General features: G+C 39.0%; 1 protein-coding gene across 3 annotated transcripts in view; it reads right to left on the bottom strand.

Moving 5' to 3' along the window:
- The window catches only part of PTS (6-pyruvoyltetrahydropterin synthase), a 150,536-nt gene extending 130,450 nt beyond the window's left edge, over positions 1 to 20,086 (bottom strand). For 2 of the 3 annotated variants that reach the window (XM_067751034.1, XM_067751035.1), the window contains exons 1-5: positions 19,923 to 20,086; positions 18,416 to 18,495; positions 17,210 to 17,232; positions 16,781 to 16,837; positions 13,894 to 13,964 (exon numbers count right to left, since the gene is read on the bottom strand). In XM_067751034.1, the coding sequence (XP_067607135.1) occupies positions 13,894 to 13,964; positions 16,781 to 16,837; positions 17,210 to 17,232; positions 18,416 to 18,495; positions 19,923 to 20,005 (314 nt within the window). In that variant the 5' untranslated portion in view covers positions 20,006 to 20,086. Of the gene's footprint in view, positions 1 to 13,275; positions 13,705 to 13,893; positions 13,965 to 16,780; positions 16,838 to 17,209; positions 17,233 to 18,415; positions 18,496 to 19,922 lie in introns of those variants that run through there. The other variant, XM_067751033.1, reaches the window with a different exon arrangement.
- Between the last annotated feature and the right edge of the window lie 1,539 nt (positions 20,087 to 21,625).

The raw sequence follows: 21,625 nt of genomic DNA, 5'->3' as shown, positions 1-21,625 counted from the left end.
TGGGATCTGAAGAACAATTAGGTTTTATGAAAGGAATGAGGAATGGGCCAGGGGCAATGGTTGGGGCAACATTCTAGGCAGAAGGGAAGTAAACACAAAACTCCTGAGAGACACTGCTTTGGGAAAGATCCCCGGTGTTCTCCCTACTTGCTGCAATTAATAAGTTTTTCTCTCGCTTACAAAAAAAAAAAGATCCTGAGGCACGAATGAAGTGAGTGTTCATTAGGATGAGCAAAGGCCAATGTGACAAAAACACAGTGATCATTTTAAGGCTGGGGAAGTAGGCAGTGACTGGATCATAAGGGGCTTGGCAGGCCAATGTCAGGAGTTTGGATTGTATTTTAAAAACAAGAGGAAGCTCTCAAGGATGGGGGATGAGGGGGATGACAGTGTGGAAGAGAACCAAAGTGGAGCAGGACACCAGTTAAGAGGCCATGTCAGAAATCCAGGCAAACAAATGGTGGCAATCCGGACTGCCATGGTGACATTGGAAATGGAGAGAGAGAGGCAAAAATCATTGTTTATTTAGAGGTAGAACTTTCTGATAGATTGGAGGTAAGAAGTGAAAAGGGAGAGTGGGAATCAAGGACAACTTCCAGATTTCTGGCTTGAAAAAAATGAATGGATGGTGGTCCATACTCATTCCCATGAGTATTTTTAGGGAACTAGTAAAAGAAGATTCTGAAGGAGAAATCAGAAATTCAGTTTTGGAAGTGTTAAGTTTGAGATGTCCACAAGACACCCAACCACCCATATGCGGTTCTATCTGTGCAAACAAAAACTTTAAAAGGTAAAGGCCAACACTAGTTCTATTTCTTCAGGTTGTCCCCAGCCATAGCACTCACATTTATTAAGATATTTGTGAAAAGTAAAAAAAGGGTTTTTAAACTTAGTTCATACTTCTTATCATACTAAATTGGGATTTTTCATTGACTAGTAAACTGGTTGTATGAGGGTGAACCTGGGCTTAAGTACCGATGACTTGTTTCTTGGGCATCTTTAAGAATACATGCCTGAGATGTCACTTCTTTAGCCAACAACCAGGAAAGAAAAGGGAAAGGAATTCTAATTCTCTTTTTTAATGATTAATACTTCTGTCTAGATGGTGACAGAATACTGGTAGGAGTGGGTGGGTGGATTTTGAAGGAAGCAAACTAACTGATGAAAGCATAACTGCTGCTTTGAAAATCTTCCAGTGCAAGAATCACTTTCCCCTACTGTTCTTTTATGGTGATAGCAGTTCTCTCAGTAGCTATGCAGAGATAGTGTTTATCTGGGGCATTTTCCAAAATGTCTGTCTTGCAACAGAATCTTGTTATAAAGTTAAATTGCGTGAAACTAACAATGATTTTTCTATGTGCAGGGGAGGCTAGAAATATCCCAGACATAACAAAAGCAAAATGAGCACAATCTGTTTCCCGTCTTTAAGATAATTCCATTTCCAGGAGGAATGTAAAAGTTTGCAGTTTAAAAAACAAAACGGACACTTATCATAGATCTTTTTCACTCTTGCAAAATGAAATGTGCTTTACTCCCCTGGGGTCAAAAAGGGCATGCTACACACTCCCTGCCTACCTCTCCAGCCTCATCTCCTGCTATTCTCCATATCACTTTACACACTAGAATATGTTTAATCCCCTCCCCTTGAGTGTGGGACGGATCTGGTGACTTGCTTCTAAGGAACAACAAACAGAAAAGTGATTAGGTTACCAGGCTGTGGCTTCCATCCTGCTAACGCTCATGTTCTCACTCACACACACCCCACTTTTCTCCCTCCCTCCTCGCCCCCCTCCTCTCACTCTCACTGGCACTCTCCCTCGCTCACTCTGATGAAGGAAGCTGCTCTATGAAAAGGCCTACATGGCAAGAAAGGAAGGCAGGAATGGAGGCCTAACTCCAACAACCAGTGAGGAACTGAATCCTGCTATCAACCACACAAGTGAGCAAGGAGGCTGATCCTTCCCAGTCAAGCCTTGAGATGCCTGCAGCCTTGTGAGCGACTCTAAGCCAGAGGTCCTAGCTACGCCACATCCAGATTTCTGGCACATTAAAAATGTGAAATAATAAATGTTTAATATATGTAATAAATGTAAACATTCATGTAATAAATGTTTAATAAATGCTGTTTTAAGCCCCTAGGTTTGGAATAATGTGTCATGCAGCAGTAGGTAAGTAGTATGCTCACCCCGCAGAGTGGTTATAAGGATAAAGTGATGTAACATAAAAAGTATTAGCAAAATGCCTGACACCACAGCAAGGGCCGCGTGACATCAGCTCCATTTCCCTTCCCATCACTCTATCTTCACTGCCGCCACCACACGCATGACACCGTCACCTCCTGTCTAGATTCCTGTAATGACTTCGCAACTGGTTTCTTTGCTTCCCTTTGTGCAGCTGGCTATCTTCCTTAAAAAGCAAGCAAATAAAACTTCAACAGCTCCTTACCCCTGGGTAAAAAAAAAAAATTTCACATATTGAGGTATGGGGAAGTCATTCTGGCTTATACATGAGTTAACTCAAATGTTATTGCTAACTAAAATAGACTGTTTGTGGCTTACCAAACCTGCACTGTCCATCTGCTTTAATTATTAAAGGAAAAGGGCATGGTGACCAGAAGTGTAAAGAACAGCCATATTAAAAATAAAGATTAAATGCCTCCCTTCCTGGGACGCCAATGCTGGTACTCCTTCGATAAGACTCCCTTCTCAGGTGCCAAGGCCATACTGACTCGCTATGTACATGCTGATCTGGTTTTTTTCAAACGTTGAAGGAATGTATCCCCGACTTGTTTGACATTCTCTGTTCTGACAAGACACAAAACTGTGCTTTGAGCAGTTCCTCAGAGTTATCTGAGAGACTGTCTTCTGGACTATAGTCCTCAGTTTGGCTCAAATAAACCTCTTTCCTATTCCTATTATAGACTGTTTATTGATTATTTTCATCAACACCCTTAAAGAATAAAAATCAAACAAATAATTAAGGCTCTCTAGGCTGTCTGCATCCTGTATTTCCAAGCTAACTTCCCATGGCTCTCTCACACAGCATCACCATTCTATTAAGATTAATCTACTCATTATATCCCAAATATACTTTGTACACTCCCACCCTGGTAATCTCACTTATGAAATTTTACCCTTTCAGTATTTTCTCCCCTTTTCTCCTGAATTCTAAACCAACACCCTCCCTGTCCCATCACTTTAAACACCATTCAGGACTAACCTTGTCCACACTAAGCTTTTCCAAACCTAACCACCCCATAACAATTTTTCCCTTCTCTAAATTAATATTTACTCATTTGGTATTTAAAGTCATCGAGATACAAAATCTAAAAACAGGCAGAAGCAACTTCAGAAAACATCTGTCCAACATTCATTTTGGAGAACTAAGGCTCTGATATGAAAGTGACACAAGTGAGCAGTAATGGCACTTGGACTAGAACTCAAGCCTCAAATTTTTCATGTTATTCAATTCTAAAAATATTTCCCAAATGTCCACTATGTATAAGACACTGTAAAATTTGAGCAGTTTCTACCATTACGCCATTCATTTATTTAATCAGTGAAAATTATTGAGTACTATTTACCAGATACTCTGCTTAGAATAATTTTGCCCACAAGGTATCGGAGTAGTGAAAAAACCAAAAGGTAAAGCAATAATAAAATAGAGCTTACTAAAGTCTCTGATAGCAGGTTCTAGGGAGACTTAGAAGAAATCATCTATATCCTATCTTTGGTCCTTCACTCATCTACTCACTCACTCATTCACTAAATAGACAGACAGACAGACAGTAGGTACACAAACAGAATTCTCACTTTCCTAAGGAGAGCAAGTAGGAAAAAAAATGTTCTCTTGAAGCAACTCATGAACAACAAACACCTGGAGTGTCCCTGTTACTATTAAAAAAATGATGTTTTTCTAATATGATATCAGATCTGCATAATGTGGTATTAAAAAATCTTGAGGGCTTCCCTGGTGGCGCAGTGGTTGAAAGTACGCCTGCCAATGCAGGGGACACGGGTTCGTGCCCCGGTCTGGGAAGATTCCACATGCCGCGAGGAGGCTGGGCCCATGAGCCATGGCCGCTGAGCCTGCGCGTCCGGAGCCTGTGCTCCGCAACGGGAGAGGCCGCAGCAGTGAGAGGCCCGTGTACCGCAAAAAAAAAAAAAAAAAAATCTTGAAATGTATACACTATCCTTTTTTTAAGAGTCTGTGCTTGACCCCTCCATGCCACACGGGTTCTTGGGGGCATAGGAGGGAGGCCGGGGAGACCAGGAGAGGAAGGCGGGAGGGGTCCTCCAGGAGGAGCAGGAGAGGAGCAAAGGGCGTTTGCCCTGCCCGCTCGGGCCCAGGTACCCTGCTGAGCTCCCAGGCCAATCCCCTGCCCTCCAAAGCCCGCTCCAGGTCATGTGGGTCCTTGGGGGCATAGGAAAGAAGCCTAGGGGAGAAAAAGAGAGGCAGGCAGGAGGGGCCCTCCTAGACTGGAGGAGCAGGAGAGGAGAGGAGGGCATTTGCCGTGCCCACTTGAGCCCAGGAAGCCTGCTGGGCTCCCAGGTGAGGTCCCCCATCCTCTGAGGCCAGGGGTGGGGGGCACGCCTGGGCCCCTTCTGTTCTATTAAGCCTAAGCCCCACCCCCACAGCCTTTTCCAGCCCTGTGGGTCCTAAGCATAGGCCCCACCCACCACCCAAACCTCACCCTTGCTTAGGCCCTGCCCTCCACAGCCAAGTCCTTCCCCCACCCCTTTTTTTCCCTCCTCCTTTTTTTTTTACTATTGTGGTACTGTTGTACCTTCTAGTTGCTGATTCATCTATATTTTTATTTTTATATTCTTTCTAACGTGTCTGTTAGTTTCCTATGTTACTGTTAGCTTTTTTTTCCTGCTGCCCCATGCTGCTTGCAGGATCTTGGTTCACGAGCCACGTGTCGGGCCGAAGCTCCTGCAGCGGGAGCTCTGAGTCCAAACCACTGGATTAACAGAGAACCTCAGACCCCAGGGAATATTCATCAGACTGAGGTCTCATGGAGCTCCTCATCTCAGCACCAAGACCCAGCTCTACTCAATAGCCTACAAACTCCAGTGTTGGAAGCCTCAGGCCAAACAACCAGTAAGACAGGAACACAGTCCCACTCATTAAAAAAAAAAAAAAAGAGAGACAGCATAAAAATATGTCACAGATGAAGGAACAAGGTAAAAACCTACAAGACCAAATAAATGAAGAGGAAATAGGCAGTCTACCTGAAAAAAGAATTCAGAGTAATGATAGTAAAGATGATCCAGAATCTTGGAAATAGAATGGAGACACGGATTGAGAAAATTCAAGAAATGTTTAACAAAGATCTAGAAGAACTAAAGAAGAAACAGAGATGAACAGCACAATAACTGAAATGAAAAATACACTAGAAGGAATCAAGAACAGAATAACTGAGGCAGAAGAAGGAATAAGTGAGCTGGAAGACAAAATGGTGGAAATAACCGCTCAGGAGCAGAATAAAGGAAAAAGAATAAAAAGAATTGAAGACAATCTCAGAGACCTCTGGGACAACACTAAGTGCACCAACATTCAAATTATAGGGGGTCCCAGAAGAAGAAGAGAAAAAGAAAGGGTCTGAGAAAATATTTGAAGAGATTATAGTCAAAAATGTCCCTAACATCTGGAAGGAAATAGTCACCCAAGTTCAGGAAGCTCAGAGAGTCCCATACAGGATAAACCCTAGGAAAAACACACCAAGACACATAATCAAACTAACAAAAATTAAATTCAAAGAAAAAGTATTAAAAGCAGCAAGGGAAAAACAAAAAATAACATACAAAGAAATCCCCATAAGGTTATCAGCTGATTTTTCAGCAGAAACTCTGCAGGCCAGAAGGGAGTGGCAGGATATACTTAAAGTGATAAAAGAGAAAACCTACAACCAAGATTACTCTACTCAGCAAGGATCTCATTCATATTTGATGGAAAACTCAAAAGCTTTTCAGACAAGCAAAAGCTAAGAGAATTCAGCACCACCAAACCAGCTTTACAACAAATGCTAAAGAAACTTCTCAAGGCAGGTAACACAGAGCAGAAAAAGACCCAGAAAAACAAACCCAGAACAATTAAGAAAATGGTAATAAGAACATACATATAGATAATAACCTTGAATGTAAATGGATTAAATGTCCCAACCAAAAGACATAGACTGGCTGAACAGATACAAAAACAAGACCCATATATATGCTGTCTACAAGAGACCCACTTCAGACCCAGGGACACATACAGACTGAAAGTGAAGGGATGGAAAAAGATATTCCATGCAAATGGAAATAAAAAGAAAGCTGGAGCAGCAATACTCGTATCAGATAAAATAGACTTTTTATTTTAAAATAAAGACTGTTACAAGAGATAAGGAGGGATACAACATAATGATCAAAGGATCAATCTAAGAAGAAGATATAACAATTAAAAATGTTTATGCACCCAACATAGAAGCACCTCAATACATAAGGCAAATGCTACAAGCATGAAAGGAGAAATCAACAGTAACACAATAATAGAAGGGAATTTAACACCTCACTTACACCAATGGACAGATCATCCAAACAGAAAATAAATAAGGAAACACAACCTTTAAATGACACAATAGACCAGATAGATTTAATTGATATTTATATAACATTCCACCCAAAAGTGGCAGAATACACTTTCTTCTCAAGTGCACATGGAACATTCTCCAGGATAGATCACATCTTGGGTCACAAATCAAGCCTCAGAAAATTTAAGAAAATTGAAATCGTATCAAGCATCTTTTCTGACCACAATGCTATGAGACTGGAAATCGATTACAGGAAAAAACCTGTAAAAAACACAAATACATGGAGGCTAAACAGTGCACTACTAAATAACCAAGAGATCACTGAAGAAATCAAAGATGAAATCAAAAAGTGCATAGAAACAAATGACAATGAAAACACGACAACCCAAAACCTATGGGATGCAGCAAAAGCAGTTTTAAGAGGGAAGTTTATAGCAATACAATCTCACTTCAAGAAACAGGAAAAATAAACCATATAACCCTACACTTGAAACAACCTCAGAAAGAAGAACAAAGAAAACCCTAAGTCAGGAAAAGGAAAGAAATCAAAAAGATCAGAGAAGAAATAAATGAAATAGAAATGAAGAAAACAATAGCAAAGATCAATAAAACTACAAGCTGTTTCTTTGAGAAGATAAACAAAATTGAAAAACCCTTAGTGAGACTCATCAAGAAAAAAAGGGAGAGGACACAAATCAATAAAATTAGAAATGAAGAAGGAGATATCGGGACTTACCTGGTAGCGCAGTGCTTAAGAATCCGCCTGCCAATGCAGGGGACATGGGCTCGAGCCCTGGTCCGGGAAGATCCCACGTGCTGCGGACCAACTAAGCCCACGCGCTACAACTACTGAGCCTGTGCTCTAGAGCCTGCGAGCCACAACTACTGAGCCCACAAGCCACAACTACTGAGGCTGCATGCCACAACTACTAATGCCCACAAGCCTAGAGCCCATGCTCCACAAAAAGAGGAGTCACCACAATGAGGAGCCCGCGCACCACAACAAAGTATAGCCCCCGCTCTCCGCAACTAGAGAAAGCCTATGCACAGCAAAGAAGACCCAACGCAGCCAAAAATAAATAAACTAATAATAATTTTAAAAAGTAGAAATCACAACTGACACCACAGAAATACAAAGGATTATAAGAGACTACTACAAACAACTATATGCCCATAAAATGGACAACCACGAAAAAATGGACAAATTCTTAGAAAGGTACAATTATCCAAGACTGAACCAGGAAGAATTAGAAAATATAAACAGACCTATCACAAGTAATGAAAATGAAACCGTAATTAAAACCCTCCAACAAACAAAAGTCCAGGACCAGATGGCTTCACAGGTGAATTCTGTCAAACATTTAGAGAAGAGTTAACACCGATCCTTTTCAAACTCTTCCAAAACATTGCAGAGGGAAAAACGCTCCCAAATTCATTCTATGAAGCCATCGTCACCCTGATACCAAAACCAGAAAAAGATATCACAAAAAAAGAAAATTACAGACCAACATCACTGATGAACATAGATACAAAAATCCTAAACAAAATACTAGCAAACAGAATCCAACAGCACATTAAAAGGATCATACACCATGATCAAGTGGGATTTATCCCAGGGATGCAAGGATTCTTCAATATAGGCAAATCAATCAATGTGATACACCACATTAACAAATTAAGAAATAAAAACCATGTGATCATCTAAATAGATGCAGAAAAAGCTTTTGACAAATTCAACACCCATTTATGATAAAAACTCTCCAGGAAATGGGCATAGAGGGAACCTACCTCAACATAATAAAAGCCATATATGACAAACCCACAGCAGGCATCATACTCAATGGTGAAAAACTGAAAGCATTTCCACTAAGATCAGCAAGAAGACAAGGATGTCCACTCTCGCCACTCTTATTCAACATAGTTTTGGAAGTCCTAGCCACAGCAATCAGAGAAAAAAAAGAAATAAAAGGAATACAAATTGGAAAAGAAGAAGTAAAACTGTCACTGTTCGCTGATAACAAGATACTATACATAGAAAATCCTAAAAATGCCACCAGAAAACTACTAGAACTAATCAATAAATATGGTACGGTTGCAGGGTACAAAATTAATGCACAGAAATCTCTGGCATTCCTATACACCAACAATGAAAAATCAGAAAGAGAAATTAAGGAAACACTCCTATTTACCACTGCAAAAAAAAGAATAAAATACCTGCCTAAGGAATAAACCTGCGTAAGGAGGTGAAAGACTTGTACTCAGAAAACTATAAAACACTGATGAAAGAAATCAAAGATGACATAAACAGACGGAGAAATATACCATGCTCTTAGACTGGAAGAATCAGTATTGTGAAAAAGACTATACTACCCAAAGCAATCTACAGATTCAATGCAATCCCTATCAAACTACCAATGGCATTTTTCATTGAATTAGCACAAAAAATTTTATGATTCTTATGGAAACACAAAAGACCCTGAATAGCCAAAGCAATATTAGGAAAGAAAAACGGAGTTGGAGGAATCAGGCTCCCCAACTTCAAACTATACCACAAGGCCACAGTAATCAAGACAGTATGGTACTGGCACAAAAACAGAAATATAGATCAATGGTACAGGACAGAATGCCCAGAGCTAAACCCACGCACATATGGGCACCTAATTTATGACAAAGGAGGCAAGAACATACAAGGGAGAAAAGACAGTCTCTTCAAATAAGTGGTGCTGGGAAAACTGGACAGCTACATGTAAGAGAATGACATTAGAACACTCCGTAACACCATACGCAAAAATAAACTTCAAATGGATTAAAGACTTAAATGTAAGTCCAGACACTATAAAACTCTTAAGAGGAAAACATAGGAAAAACACTCTGACATAAACCACAGCAAGATGTTTTTTGACCCACCTCCTGGAGTAACAGAAATAAAAACAAAAATAAACAAATGGAACTTCATTGAACTTAAAAGCTTTTGCACAGCAAAGGAAACCATAAACAAGACAAAAAGACAACCCTCAGAATGGGAGAAAATATTTGCAAATGAAACAAGAGACAAAGAATTAGTCTCCAAAATGTACAAACAGCTCATGGAGCTCAAAATCAAAAAATCAAACAATCCAATTAAAAAATGGGTGGAAGCTACACTCAACAATAAGAATGAACCATAGCTTAATAATATCAAATAGGGACTTCCCTGGCAGTCCAATGGTTAAGACTCTACACTTCCACTGCAGGGGCATGGGTTCAATCCCTGGTTGGGGAACTAAGATCCCACATGCTGCGCCGTGTGGCCCAAATAATAATAATGATAACAATAATAATATTAATATGAAATAAAATATTTAAGTAATTAAGTCTAGAACATTAGTGTACAATGTTCTGTTTACAAAGTGAAAAAGTTAAAAAATATGTTATATAAAGATATATAGTTTTAAGGAATATATATGTGTATATATATTCCCTATAAATTGTATACACGTATACATATACATACATATATGCAAATCAAAGGAATAATGAACCCAGATTTTGAATGATGGTTACTTCTAGCTGAAGGAAAAGGAGGATGGACGGAGTACATATGACTAGATGTCAGTTGTCAAGATCTCAGTTTTTATACTGGGTTGTGGCTTTATAGATGCTTATTATCTTATTAAATATAACCAGCTAACAGACTGAAAAGAGGTTCTGAATGGATCAGTGGCAAGAGTGTGTCATAAACCAAGGATTATGCATAATATAATTCTGTATACCTGAATGCTTTTTAAGAAGGTTTATGGCTTTGTATTATATAAAATTTTGTCTATTTAAAGAAAATGTTAAATTTAATGTAAAGTACTTATTCAGGCTGTGTTTATACATTAACTAGACGTATATAAAAACATTATATAAAATATTTTTAAAATCCTAAAAAAAAAAAAAAAAAATGGGTGGAAGACCTAAATAGACATTTCACCAAGGAAGACATGCAGATGGCCAAGAGGCACGTGAAAAGATGCTCAACATCACTAATTATTAGAGAGATGCAAATCAAAACTACAATGAGTTGCAGATACAACTACTATGGAAAACAGTACAGAGGTTCCTTAAGAAACTAAAATTAGAACTACCATATGACCCAGCAATCCCACTACTGGGCATATACCCTGAGAAAACCATAATTGAAAAAGACACATGTACCACAATGTTCACTGCAGCACTATTTACAATAGCCAGGTCATGAAACCAATCTAAATGTCCATCAAGAGATGAATGGATAAAGAAGATGTGGCACATATATACAATGGAATATTACTCAGCCATAAAAAGAAACAAAATTGAGTTATCTGTAGTGAGGTGGATGGACCTAGAATCTGTCATACAGAGTAAAGTAAGTCAGAAAGAGAAAAACAAATACCATATGCTAACGCATATATATGGAATCTAAAAAACAAAAAGAAATGGTACTGATGAACTAGTTGCAGGGCAGGAATAAAGAGGTAGACATAGAGAATGGACTTGAGGACATGGGGTGGGAGGGGGAAGCTGAGGTGCAGTGAGAGAGTAGCATTGACCTATATACACTACCGAATGTAAAATAGTTGGCTGGTGGGAAGCAGCTGCATAGCACAGGGAGATCGGCTCAGTGCTTTGCGATGACCTAGAGGGGTGGGATAGGGAGGGTGGGAGGGAGGCTCAAGAGGGAGGGGATATGGCGACATGTGTATGCATATGGCTGATTTGCTTTTTTGTGCAACAGAAACTAACACAGTATTGTGAAGCAATTATACTCCAATAATGATCTATTTTAAAAAAAAAAAGAAGAATATACATTTCAACTTCAGGATAGCTGTTCTTCTGGGGAAAGAGAAAAAATGAGCCCCCCATCTTTTCCTCCAGAGAAAAGGTCACTCTACCAGGATGGACTGATGGACTCTTGAGATGCACAGTTCAAGATTAGGAAGAGGTGGGAAGAAGAGAAAAGCTAATTGATGTAGGGTAATTTAAAAATAAGTGACAGGGACTTCCCTGTTGGCGCAGTGACTGGGAATCCGCCTGCCAATACAGGGGACACTGATTAGAGCCCTGGTCGGGAAGATCCCACATGCTGCGGAGCAACTAAGTCCGTGAGCCACAACTGCTGAGCCTGTGCTCTAGAGCCCTCATGCCACAACTACTGAAGCCCACACACCTAGAGCCCGTGCTCCTCAACAAGAGAAGCCACCACAATGAGAAGCCCACACACCGCAACAAAGAGTAGCCCCCGCTTGCCACAACTAGAGAAAACCATGCGCAGCAACAAAGACCCAATACAGCCCAAAAAGTAAATAAATAAATAAGTGACAAAGAGGCATGGACAGAAATGCAAACCAGTTGAGAAAAGGGGAACTGTATTGGAGTGTGGTTTGTAAATAAGAGGCTCCAGGGTAATGTGGGTTTACAGAAAATTGAAAAGGAGAGAAAAAGAGATATAGGAAGTGTTACTGGGGTGTATCAAAGGGAATTTATTAACAATTTTAGACGAGAGCCAAGTAAATTATTAGAATTCCTTAAAAAAAAAGTGTGTGCTTGAGAGTCAGACTGAGTATCAAACACTCAGTTTGCTATTAATTTGCTGAGTGAGCTTAGGCAAGTAGCTTAAACTCAGTTCAATTTTAATCTTCTCATCTGTAAAGTGGGAATAATACCTTGCATGGAAGCTGTGGGAATTAAAACATAAAGTGCCTTAGCAAATTATCGCTATCCTGCCTTTCAAGTAATCAATACAAAATATACATGAATAAGTAACATAAAAATTGTGTTGATAACTAAAACACATTTAAATTTAATCAAGTGGGCATTGTATTATTGTCAAAATTTACCATAAAATTCCTGTAGTTAATAACTCTCCAAAATAAAAGTGTACTCCTTGGAAAATTTTTTTAGTATAGTAATCACCACACATGTCCTTTTACTATTTTCAGGCAGCAACATTCTAAGAGTCCATTGTGTACTAGTTGTTATGTGGAGAGAAAAATGAAACCCTATATTTAAGAAGTCCAGAATACAAATGAGAACACAAGTGAGAACAGTTCTTTTTGCAAAGAAAGCAAACACGTTCTTGTGGATTTAGGCATCAGAAAAAGATACCAGGGATGAAAAATATAGTTCAACTAAGCAGATAAATTTAGTGATCAGAACAAAATGGAATTAATTAGGAAAAACTGTATATAAGAGATCCTTTACAGAGTAATATATCCTTTTCATGTTGATTATTTTAACAGGGTTTAATACATGTGATTATTCTTCAGCCTTCTGAGTTTAAATTGTTCATGTAGCCACAAGGTCTGGAAACACAGACAAATATACATAAGCAGTTTACTGATCTTCCATGATTATGTTCAATGTGCTATTCCTCACTAGCAGTTCATAGTTCAATAAGCTGTGCAAATGTGCAATGAACAATGTGTATTAAAGCAACATTCCCATCAGTCCTTGTACACCTATTTACAATGCATTGCCTCAGATGATTTGTGACTAATTTTCACTGAATAAACTTGCACCTTTAACATATTCTAGAAGTGATCAAGGGAGCTCAATCTACTAAGAAATAGAATGTTGTCTATGTTTCTAGACTTGGTGATCACCTGTATTTTATTTTTTATAAGATTCACCTACTGTAAGTCTTATAAACATTTTTGCCATTTACATTATACCAAGAAAAAAAATGAATACTACAAATGATATAATGGAAAAAACAGATTTCTTTTGCTTTCATATAATTCTACACCAAACATTTTGCTGAAATGATTTTAATCTATAGATGAAAGACTCTTTAAATGATACTCAGAATACATTACAAATTTGATTTTAAAATAGATTTGAGTCTAAAACAGGTCTTATTCACAATGATTCCAATAAATCAAGTGCTCCAGAACTCAATATGGAGATGCAACAATTATGTGATGACTTCTTAATCGTCCAAGGGGATAAAGATCTTCTTCAAATATGGAAAAAAATTAAATCATTCTATAGTATTAACTTCTAAGAGTTATTCTCCTTTATAGACTACAATATTATTATCAGTTTCATATACTTTTACTTTATAAAGAACTCCTATAGGAAGAAATTTCTGGAGGTTTTCCCAGATATATACAGCTACATTTTCTGTCGTGCTGTAGAAGAAAAGGAAAGAAGATCAAAAGGCAAATAAACAAAACTTCATGTTTAATACTTACAGAGAATAGAAATTCTAGTTTTAAAAGATATTACACTAAAACTTTAGAAATCACACAATAATCAAGTAAAATGTTAAAATCGATTCTTCTTTCTTACTATTTACATAAAGTAAAATAGTCACTCACCTTACAACATCTGCAAAATACGGCACATCCAGATCCAGATTCTTATGATCAAGGGGCTTCATAATTGCCTCCTATAGACAAAACAAAGGAAAAACATCACTAATTCCATTTATGACTCATATTCCAAAGTATCCTACCTTTGCCTCTAAACCTTACCTTATCATTTAGTCACTAACTCGATACTTGCAAGTACTTGGTGTCTTATAAAACAATCTCAGAAAGTTTAAAGTTGTAAAATAAAGTAAGGCCTAGCTCTCCACAATGACTGGATATCCTCATTACTGAATGCAAAGAGGTAAGAAACCAAAAAATAGAGAATTCACTGGAGCTTTCTCATAACAAGCCATTGTGATTCAGAATTTAGTTTAATACTTCTTGAATTTTGTCCAAAATGTTACTAGAAATACTTCTCCCTAACAGTCTCACCTTCAGCACAATGCCACAATTTAATTAGGACAAACATTCAATGAGTACTACATTTATAAAGCAGATTGAGACTAAAATTATGTAAGGAGTTCTAAATTTCTGCTGTAAGGTGTAATTTAAGAATGCTCTCGGGCTCTTAGAAGAAAAAATAAAAACATGTAAAGACTATTGCTTCCTAATACTTGTATTAGGAATATTAAACATAATGTTTTTCTTTATCAATGGCAAGAATTGTAATTGCCTTATTCTTTGTAAATTTTTACTTTTAGCTATTGTAAAACATCTAAGCAATCTAAAAAATACAATAAACTAGTGAATATAACAAGAAAGAAACAGACTCTCAGATGAAGAGAACTAGTTGTTACCAGTGGGGAGAGGGAAGGGAGGAGGGGCAGTAAAGGGGTAGGGGATTAAGGGGTACAAACTATTATGTATAAAATAAGCTATAAGAATATATTGTACAACATGGGGAATATAGCCAATATTTTATAATAACTATGAATGGAGTATAACCTTTAAAAATTGTCAGTCACTATACTGTACACCTGTAAATTATATAATATTGCTCATCAACTATATTTCAATAAAAAAAGCATTTGTGAAACAATCTAAGTTTCCATATGGTATGGTTCCAAGAAAGGTACATTAATGACAACAATAGCAATCATTGTCTGAACAAAATCAGAATCATATTAAAAAAAGTAAGTTCTAAACCAAACAACTTTTAAAATAAATCAAATGATATCCATATGGATATCAAGAAAATAAACCTTTGTTTAATCTTTGTTTTAATTGAAAATTCCAGTTCAGATCTCAACTTTTCCATTGAAGCCTCTTCTACAGGGCTCCTTCTAATTTGACTCTGTATGCCATGATCAGCCACTTTTACTCATGTAAAAGTACTAAAGTGTGTGGTGTGTGGTATCCCTCAGGTATGCAAATATGGAGAAAAAGTGTAGAGAACCTCTCCTTTAGTATTTAACTGTATGCCTGCTTGGGGTGCCTCTTATATTTCTCAAGTTGTTGTCTTGTATTTGTGTGTGCGTGTGTGTGTGTATATATATATTTTTTTTTTATGTCACCAGTAAATGTAAGCACTCTGACTTTACAGCTTTCCTACAGTACTTTGAGCACAGTACTGTTTGTTCATTCACTCATTCTCCTATTCATTTATTCAAGCAACACTTATTGAGCACTTACTATTCTTTACCTGCTATAAAAAGTCACGTGAGAGCTTCCCTGATGGCGCAGTGGTTAAGAATCCGCCTGCCAAAGCAGGGGACACGGGTTCGAGCCCTGGTCCGGGAAGATCCCACATGCCGCGGAGCAACTAAGCCCATGCACAACAGCTACAGAGCCTGTGCTCTAAAGCCCGCATGCCACAACTACTGAAGCCCACACGCCCAGAGCCTGTGCTCTGCAACAAAGAGAAGCCACCGCAGTGAGAAGCTCTCACACCACAACAAAGAGTAGCGCCCGCTCGACGCAACTAGAGAAAGCCTGCACACAGCAACAAAGACCCAACACAGCCATAAATAAATTAATTAATTAAAAAAAAAAGAAAGTTTAAAAAGTCATGTGAGCACTCTGTGGCTAACAGCTATGTCTCATTCATCATTGGATTCCTAGTACTCAGCTCAAAGACTGATGCAAAGCAGGCATACTTATTGAATATATGGGAGATTAGTAACGTGAAAGAAGTAATGATTATTAATAACAGCATTTTTATGAAACAAATGTCAAATTTTAGAACAAAATAAGGAGCAAAGCTGAAGCAAAGTAAACAGGTGAAATGAAGGCATTTTAAAAACTAAGGTGGATGGAAGAAAATCTAATCTCAACTTTGTAAAGGACTAACTACATGACCTAGGGCAAGTCAGTTGGTTAACTGTTCAGCATCTCTCAATCTCAACCTATGGAATGAAGAAGTTGGCTTAGATAACCTCTGAGGTCTCTTACAATCCAAGAATTCTGTAATGATATAATCAGTAAGTCTTTTACCGAACAACCTCTTTTTTGTTATCCCTATGATGAACTGCCCCAGTGAGTTTATAATAAAGCTAAAGTGAATAAAACAGGGTAGTACTAAAATCTGTGATCAAAGGTGTAAGGAAAATTCACAGAAGAAGCAGAAAGTTTCAAGAAGAAAGCTGTGTCTTGAAAGAAGGGCAGAATTTGTTAAACAGAGAAAATCAGGATACACCAACAAAAAATACAAGATGAGCACGCTACATTTATTCCTATCATTGTAAGACAACCATGACTAATTTCCATTAAGTCATCCAAACACCTTTAGGAGAACATTGAGAGAAGTTCCTCCAACTACTACCCCACTCCCTCACCCAATTCCACTTGCCAGGTCATAGGACCTCTGATGATACTTGGTTGGGGAAGTGAAAAGGGGGCCATCAAATATTATATTCAGAAGACAGCACAAAATAAGCATCCAACATGCCATTACCTCCATATACTCTTTGAGGTCAGTCAAATTCATGACCATTCCTGTAACAGGATCAATCTAAAAAGTAAACAAAGGTGAATATTACTATAACATGCTCTTCATATTTAAACCTCTGGTAAATTATTAAGCTGCACAATGTGCAGAAATTGTCCCCACATTGGCCTTCATCCCCGAGACAATCCATCTCAGCATGGAAACACCAAGTGCTCTAGGCTTCCTTTTCACTGTACTGCTCTTCTATCTGTCCACATACAGCACATTAAAGAGGACATTTTGGGAGAGGAAAGGCCTGAAATGGCAGCAGCTCACCATACACAAAGACCAACAATGAAGCAATACTGATTTGAACAGAATTTTTCAGCACAGAATCCATCACGTTGGCTGAAAGAGGGCCCAGCAATGTGCACAAACCACATTTTCAGCACGTACCTCTCCATGTACTGTCACCACAACTATGGGGAAGAAAACAAAATACCAAAAAGAAACATGACTTTCAACAGAGTAACATCCAAACACAAGTTACTAACATAAATTATTAGATCTCACCCCACAAAGCTATATTTTCCCCCAGAACATCTTTTAGTTTAGATCTTTTTATCAACCAAGGCAGAGGAACTTAGAGGTGCTTAGCCAAGGCCAAAAAGGGTATAAATTCTGTTTATGATGCACTTGGAAGGAATCTCCACTAGGTAAGATCAAGATGCTGCTTGATCACTGCCTGTAAAAGTAGAAAATATACAGGAAGAAATTCAGCTACACACTGAGCTGGTCCAAGTACCTTTCTGAGCAAGCAAAACTACTACTGGGCCTAAAATTCTTATTCCTTTACTCATGTGAATGTAAACACAGTTTATAGTAATGCTCTGTAAATTAACAAGTACTTGTATGAAACTTCTGAAAAATCTTGATGATCAGTGTGCTCTACAAATTAATGACTTTTTCATATTTTTTTCAGCTCCATACAGACACCATTAGGTATTATGTGATAAGTGAGCAAACGGAGAATGAGAGATATCATAGGTCAAGTAAGTTAGGCAGTAACTAAACTAGAAATCCCAAACTTCTGACATCTTTTCTGGTCTTTTTACTCCATCATACCATATGCTGTGATGCTCTATGGCTTACATAGCTGTTTTGTGAGATATCATCTGTATCTCAAATAATCAAGTCCCTTGTCCTTGCATAAATTAATTACTTTCTTGGAACACTACTGTCAAAGTTTTAGACCCAACCTATTTTCCTGCCATGCCGCATATCTTGAGCCAATATGCTCCCTTTGTCAGTCATTATTTACTCAATGAATACAATCTAATTTTAACATTGACCTCAGCAATACCTAATTAGAAGGAAACATGGTGCCAAAAGAACATCATGTACTCTTAAGGCCAAGGAAAAAAGTATTTAAGCCATTCATTGTTTTGATCTATAACAGCAGACAATTGCATAGTAAAACTTAAGATACATCCAACTAAGGCAACAGATCTTTTCATTTTGAACTTCCATTTAATTTCTCATTCAAGGCTCAAAGCATTCATGTTCTGTCCATAAGGTTTCTTATACTCATTTAGACTGTATATGCTGAACACTCTTTCATCACTACCGAAAGAGCTAAAATTTCACCAGTTTTTCTCTCACCTTTATAATTGTGCCCATGGCCATTTGGGTTGTTGCATTTCCCAAACAGTTTCAAGTTTTCCTCATTACTCAGAGATTTGCTGACCAAAAAAAAAAAAAAAAGTCAACATGATACATGTTCAGATACCTTCTCTGTTCCCTACGCTTATTGTTTGCTCTAGCCTTTGAAAAACTTCACAACTTACTATTCTTTAGCTCATCAAATGGAGAGTCATAAATCAATTTGATTTCATTACTCAATTTTATGTCAGGAACCAGTGTATGCCCCCTAATTAGAGGACTATACCATACAAATTAGCTTAAGTAAATTCAACATCCTTGTTCCACAGCAAGACTTCAACAACTGATCTGCTCAAGGCCCTTCCATTTTTCAATTCAACATTTACTGAGTACCTACTACATACTAGGCACAGGCTGAATGAAGCAAGGGCACATGGTGATTAAAAAAGAAAAAGACACTTATCCTCAAGTGGCTTAAAATCTCATTCCCCCTGAAAAATAATTACATGACCTAGTACATCTTCTCTTTAAAACCTTGCTTCATTATCCCTCAACTATTGCCTACTGATAACTTCAATCCATTCAGGGGTATTCAAAGCAGGTTAAATTTTAAAAGTACAATACTCAGCCGTTGTTCCAGGCAGAAATCCGTTTTCTTAATGGATTTTTATACATATACCTGTCCAATCAACTGTGCATCTTCAATGAGGCCGTACCACTCTCATATGTTTGAGCTTCCTATTACATAACCCCTTTCTTTTTTGAGACTCTCTTTATTACTTTCCTTTCTCCTGCTCATCTACTTCTTACATTTAGAGTACTACAGTTCACAAAGCTTTTGCACAAAATTATCTCACTGTACTCTCCACAAAATTGGCCAGTTTGTACACTGCAGATAGAAAACTGTGACAGGTCTTGATCACTGCTGCACCCGTTACCTAGCACAAGACCTGACAACAAATACCTGTCCAAGGAATAAATGGATAGGTGAATACTGTTAGGTAGAAATTATCCTCATTTTGCAGACGAGGAAACAGATGCTCAGAGAGTGGAGCTTGCTAATGAGTGGCAAAACCCTGCTCAAAATCAACTCTTCAGTGCGATGAAGCAGTATGAGTACTCTGGGCTCAAATCCCAACTGCGCTGCTTGCTCTCAGGAAAGTGAACATCTGGGTTCATTTTCTCTTCGGTATAAAGTGGACAAAACTCGCCTTGCTGTAACTGTATTAGCTATGGGTAGCTAACATGTACTGAGTGTTTACGATGTGCCTGGCACTGTGTAACCTGGGCGAGTTCAACACCTTTCAACGTCACATCGATCCCCAGCAGGCTGGTAGACGCCGGTCGCGGGTGTTATGACGTCATCAACGAAGCCTGGTGGCCGCAGGAGTGCACCCGCGCCCCCCGCCCTCTCATCAGCGGGCACCCGTACCCCTCCCGCACCCGGGACCCAGCTCCGGAGCTCGAAGGTGCTGCCCCCACCACTGGTACTGTAGGCACACCCCACCTGTGGAGCCGATGGGTCGCGCTGAAGGAGACCAGGCGGGACACTCGCGCCCGCCGGCCAGGGCCCGAAGCCGCCGCGCTCATAGTTTTGCAAGCCCGCGTCCCCTCCAGCGCCTCCCGCCCTAGGCCCGCCGCCAGGCTGAGAAAGGGGGTGGGGAAAGGCCCGTCCGCGGCTGCGCAGTGCGGACGGCGCCCGGCAGACGTGCTCTCTGCTTCACCCTGCGACTGGGCTCCCTCTGCCGGCCTGGAGGCCGTAACAGGCGTTTCTTGCTATCTCAATCTCTTGGGAGAGCAAGCGATCAGAGAGCTGGGTCCGCCTTAGAGCGGTCAAATAAGGTGGGTGGGGTCTTAGTGTACTTCATTTTTACGTCTGCTCAATGAGGTCCCTCTCACTCCCTTCTAGAAAGCCCTGGGTTGTAGAAACCTCCAGTCGTTGCTTACTCTGCGACGAGTCCCAGGGCCAGCCTACTTATAGCTTAAAGGGAGCAGAAATTTGAGTGCACGTGTGGGACCACGTGGCTTTAAGAAATGATACTACCTTTGGACTATTTGTAAAGATTCTTACAAAGGGAAACTCTCGAGCTGTCCTTATCATCCATATGCATGCATGGAGCCGTTTATCACTCTGGGTTGCTGCAGTATAAACACATGCACCCATGAACACACACACGTTAGCTATTCTCTGTCCAATGTAGACACCTCCAGAGTGAAAGAATCTTGTTTCCTCGCCATCTACTCATAAGCGGTGGCCAAACTACTTATAGTTCCTAGTACGCACCAGTGTATTTCTCGCCTACATTCATTCTTTCATTAATTACTGAATACCTACTGTGGCTGGCACTGTTCCAGGCACTGGAAAGGAGGGATAAAATCATGGACGTGGTGGAAATATAAGCCCCATGATGGTTTCTCCCAGATGTCTCCTGTCTCCAGCTATATATGCTGTTTGTTGTGCATTAAATTATTAATGTGTAGCAAACTTCCTCACACGTTTTCAAATATTTTTCTCCTTTCCCCCATTGGGCTGTAATGAACTTTAAATAATTATAAACCAGAGATTTTTGAGATGGAAACTCAAAATCTAGTTCAGTCCTCTCACTTTACAGATAAGAAAACACAGACCCAGATAAGTGAATTATTTACCCAGGATCACTTATAAACAATGTTTCCCAGGCATTGACTGCATCAGAGATAAATACTATAACCATCAATGGTTACACAAACACTTCCCTTGTTCCCAATTCAGTTTAAAGAATCAAAATAAAATAAAAGGTAAAAGGTAGAAAGAATTTCTGAGAAATTGCTTTAGTTATTTGCTTTAGTAAAATATGTCACTGCATTTGCAGAGTTCTTACTCTTTTATTAAAGCTAATTCTATGTAAAGGTGCTCACCAAATTCACCCTCAGTCATCCTGTTATGCATTGAAATGTGTCCCCTCCAAAGTTAAATGTGTTGAAGTCCCAACCCCCAGTACCTCAGAATATGGCTTTATTTGGAAATAGTAACTTTCCAGATGTAACTAAGGTCACTAGGATGCACCCTAATCCCTTTTCACCTCACTTGTGCACCACACAGTTCCTTTCCTTGAGTCTCTGGACACTGTCCAGTGATGAGTTGGACTTAGGGAAAGGAAGAGGCCCTGCCTAGGCTCTGAGCCTCAGTCATATGCTCAATTTCCAGAACTTTCTGCATTGGATTACCAG

Source organism: Pseudorca crassidens, chromosome 9, assembly GCF_039906515.1.
Source record: "Pseudorca crassidens isolate mPseCra1 chromosome 9, mPseCra1.hap1, whole genome shotgun sequence".
In the NCBI taxonomy this organism is placed as follows: Eukaryota; Metazoa; Chordata; class Mammalia; order Artiodactyla; family Delphinidae; genus Pseudorca; species Pseudorca crassidens.
This window is presented reverse-complemented; position numbering and strand designations above follow the sequence as displayed.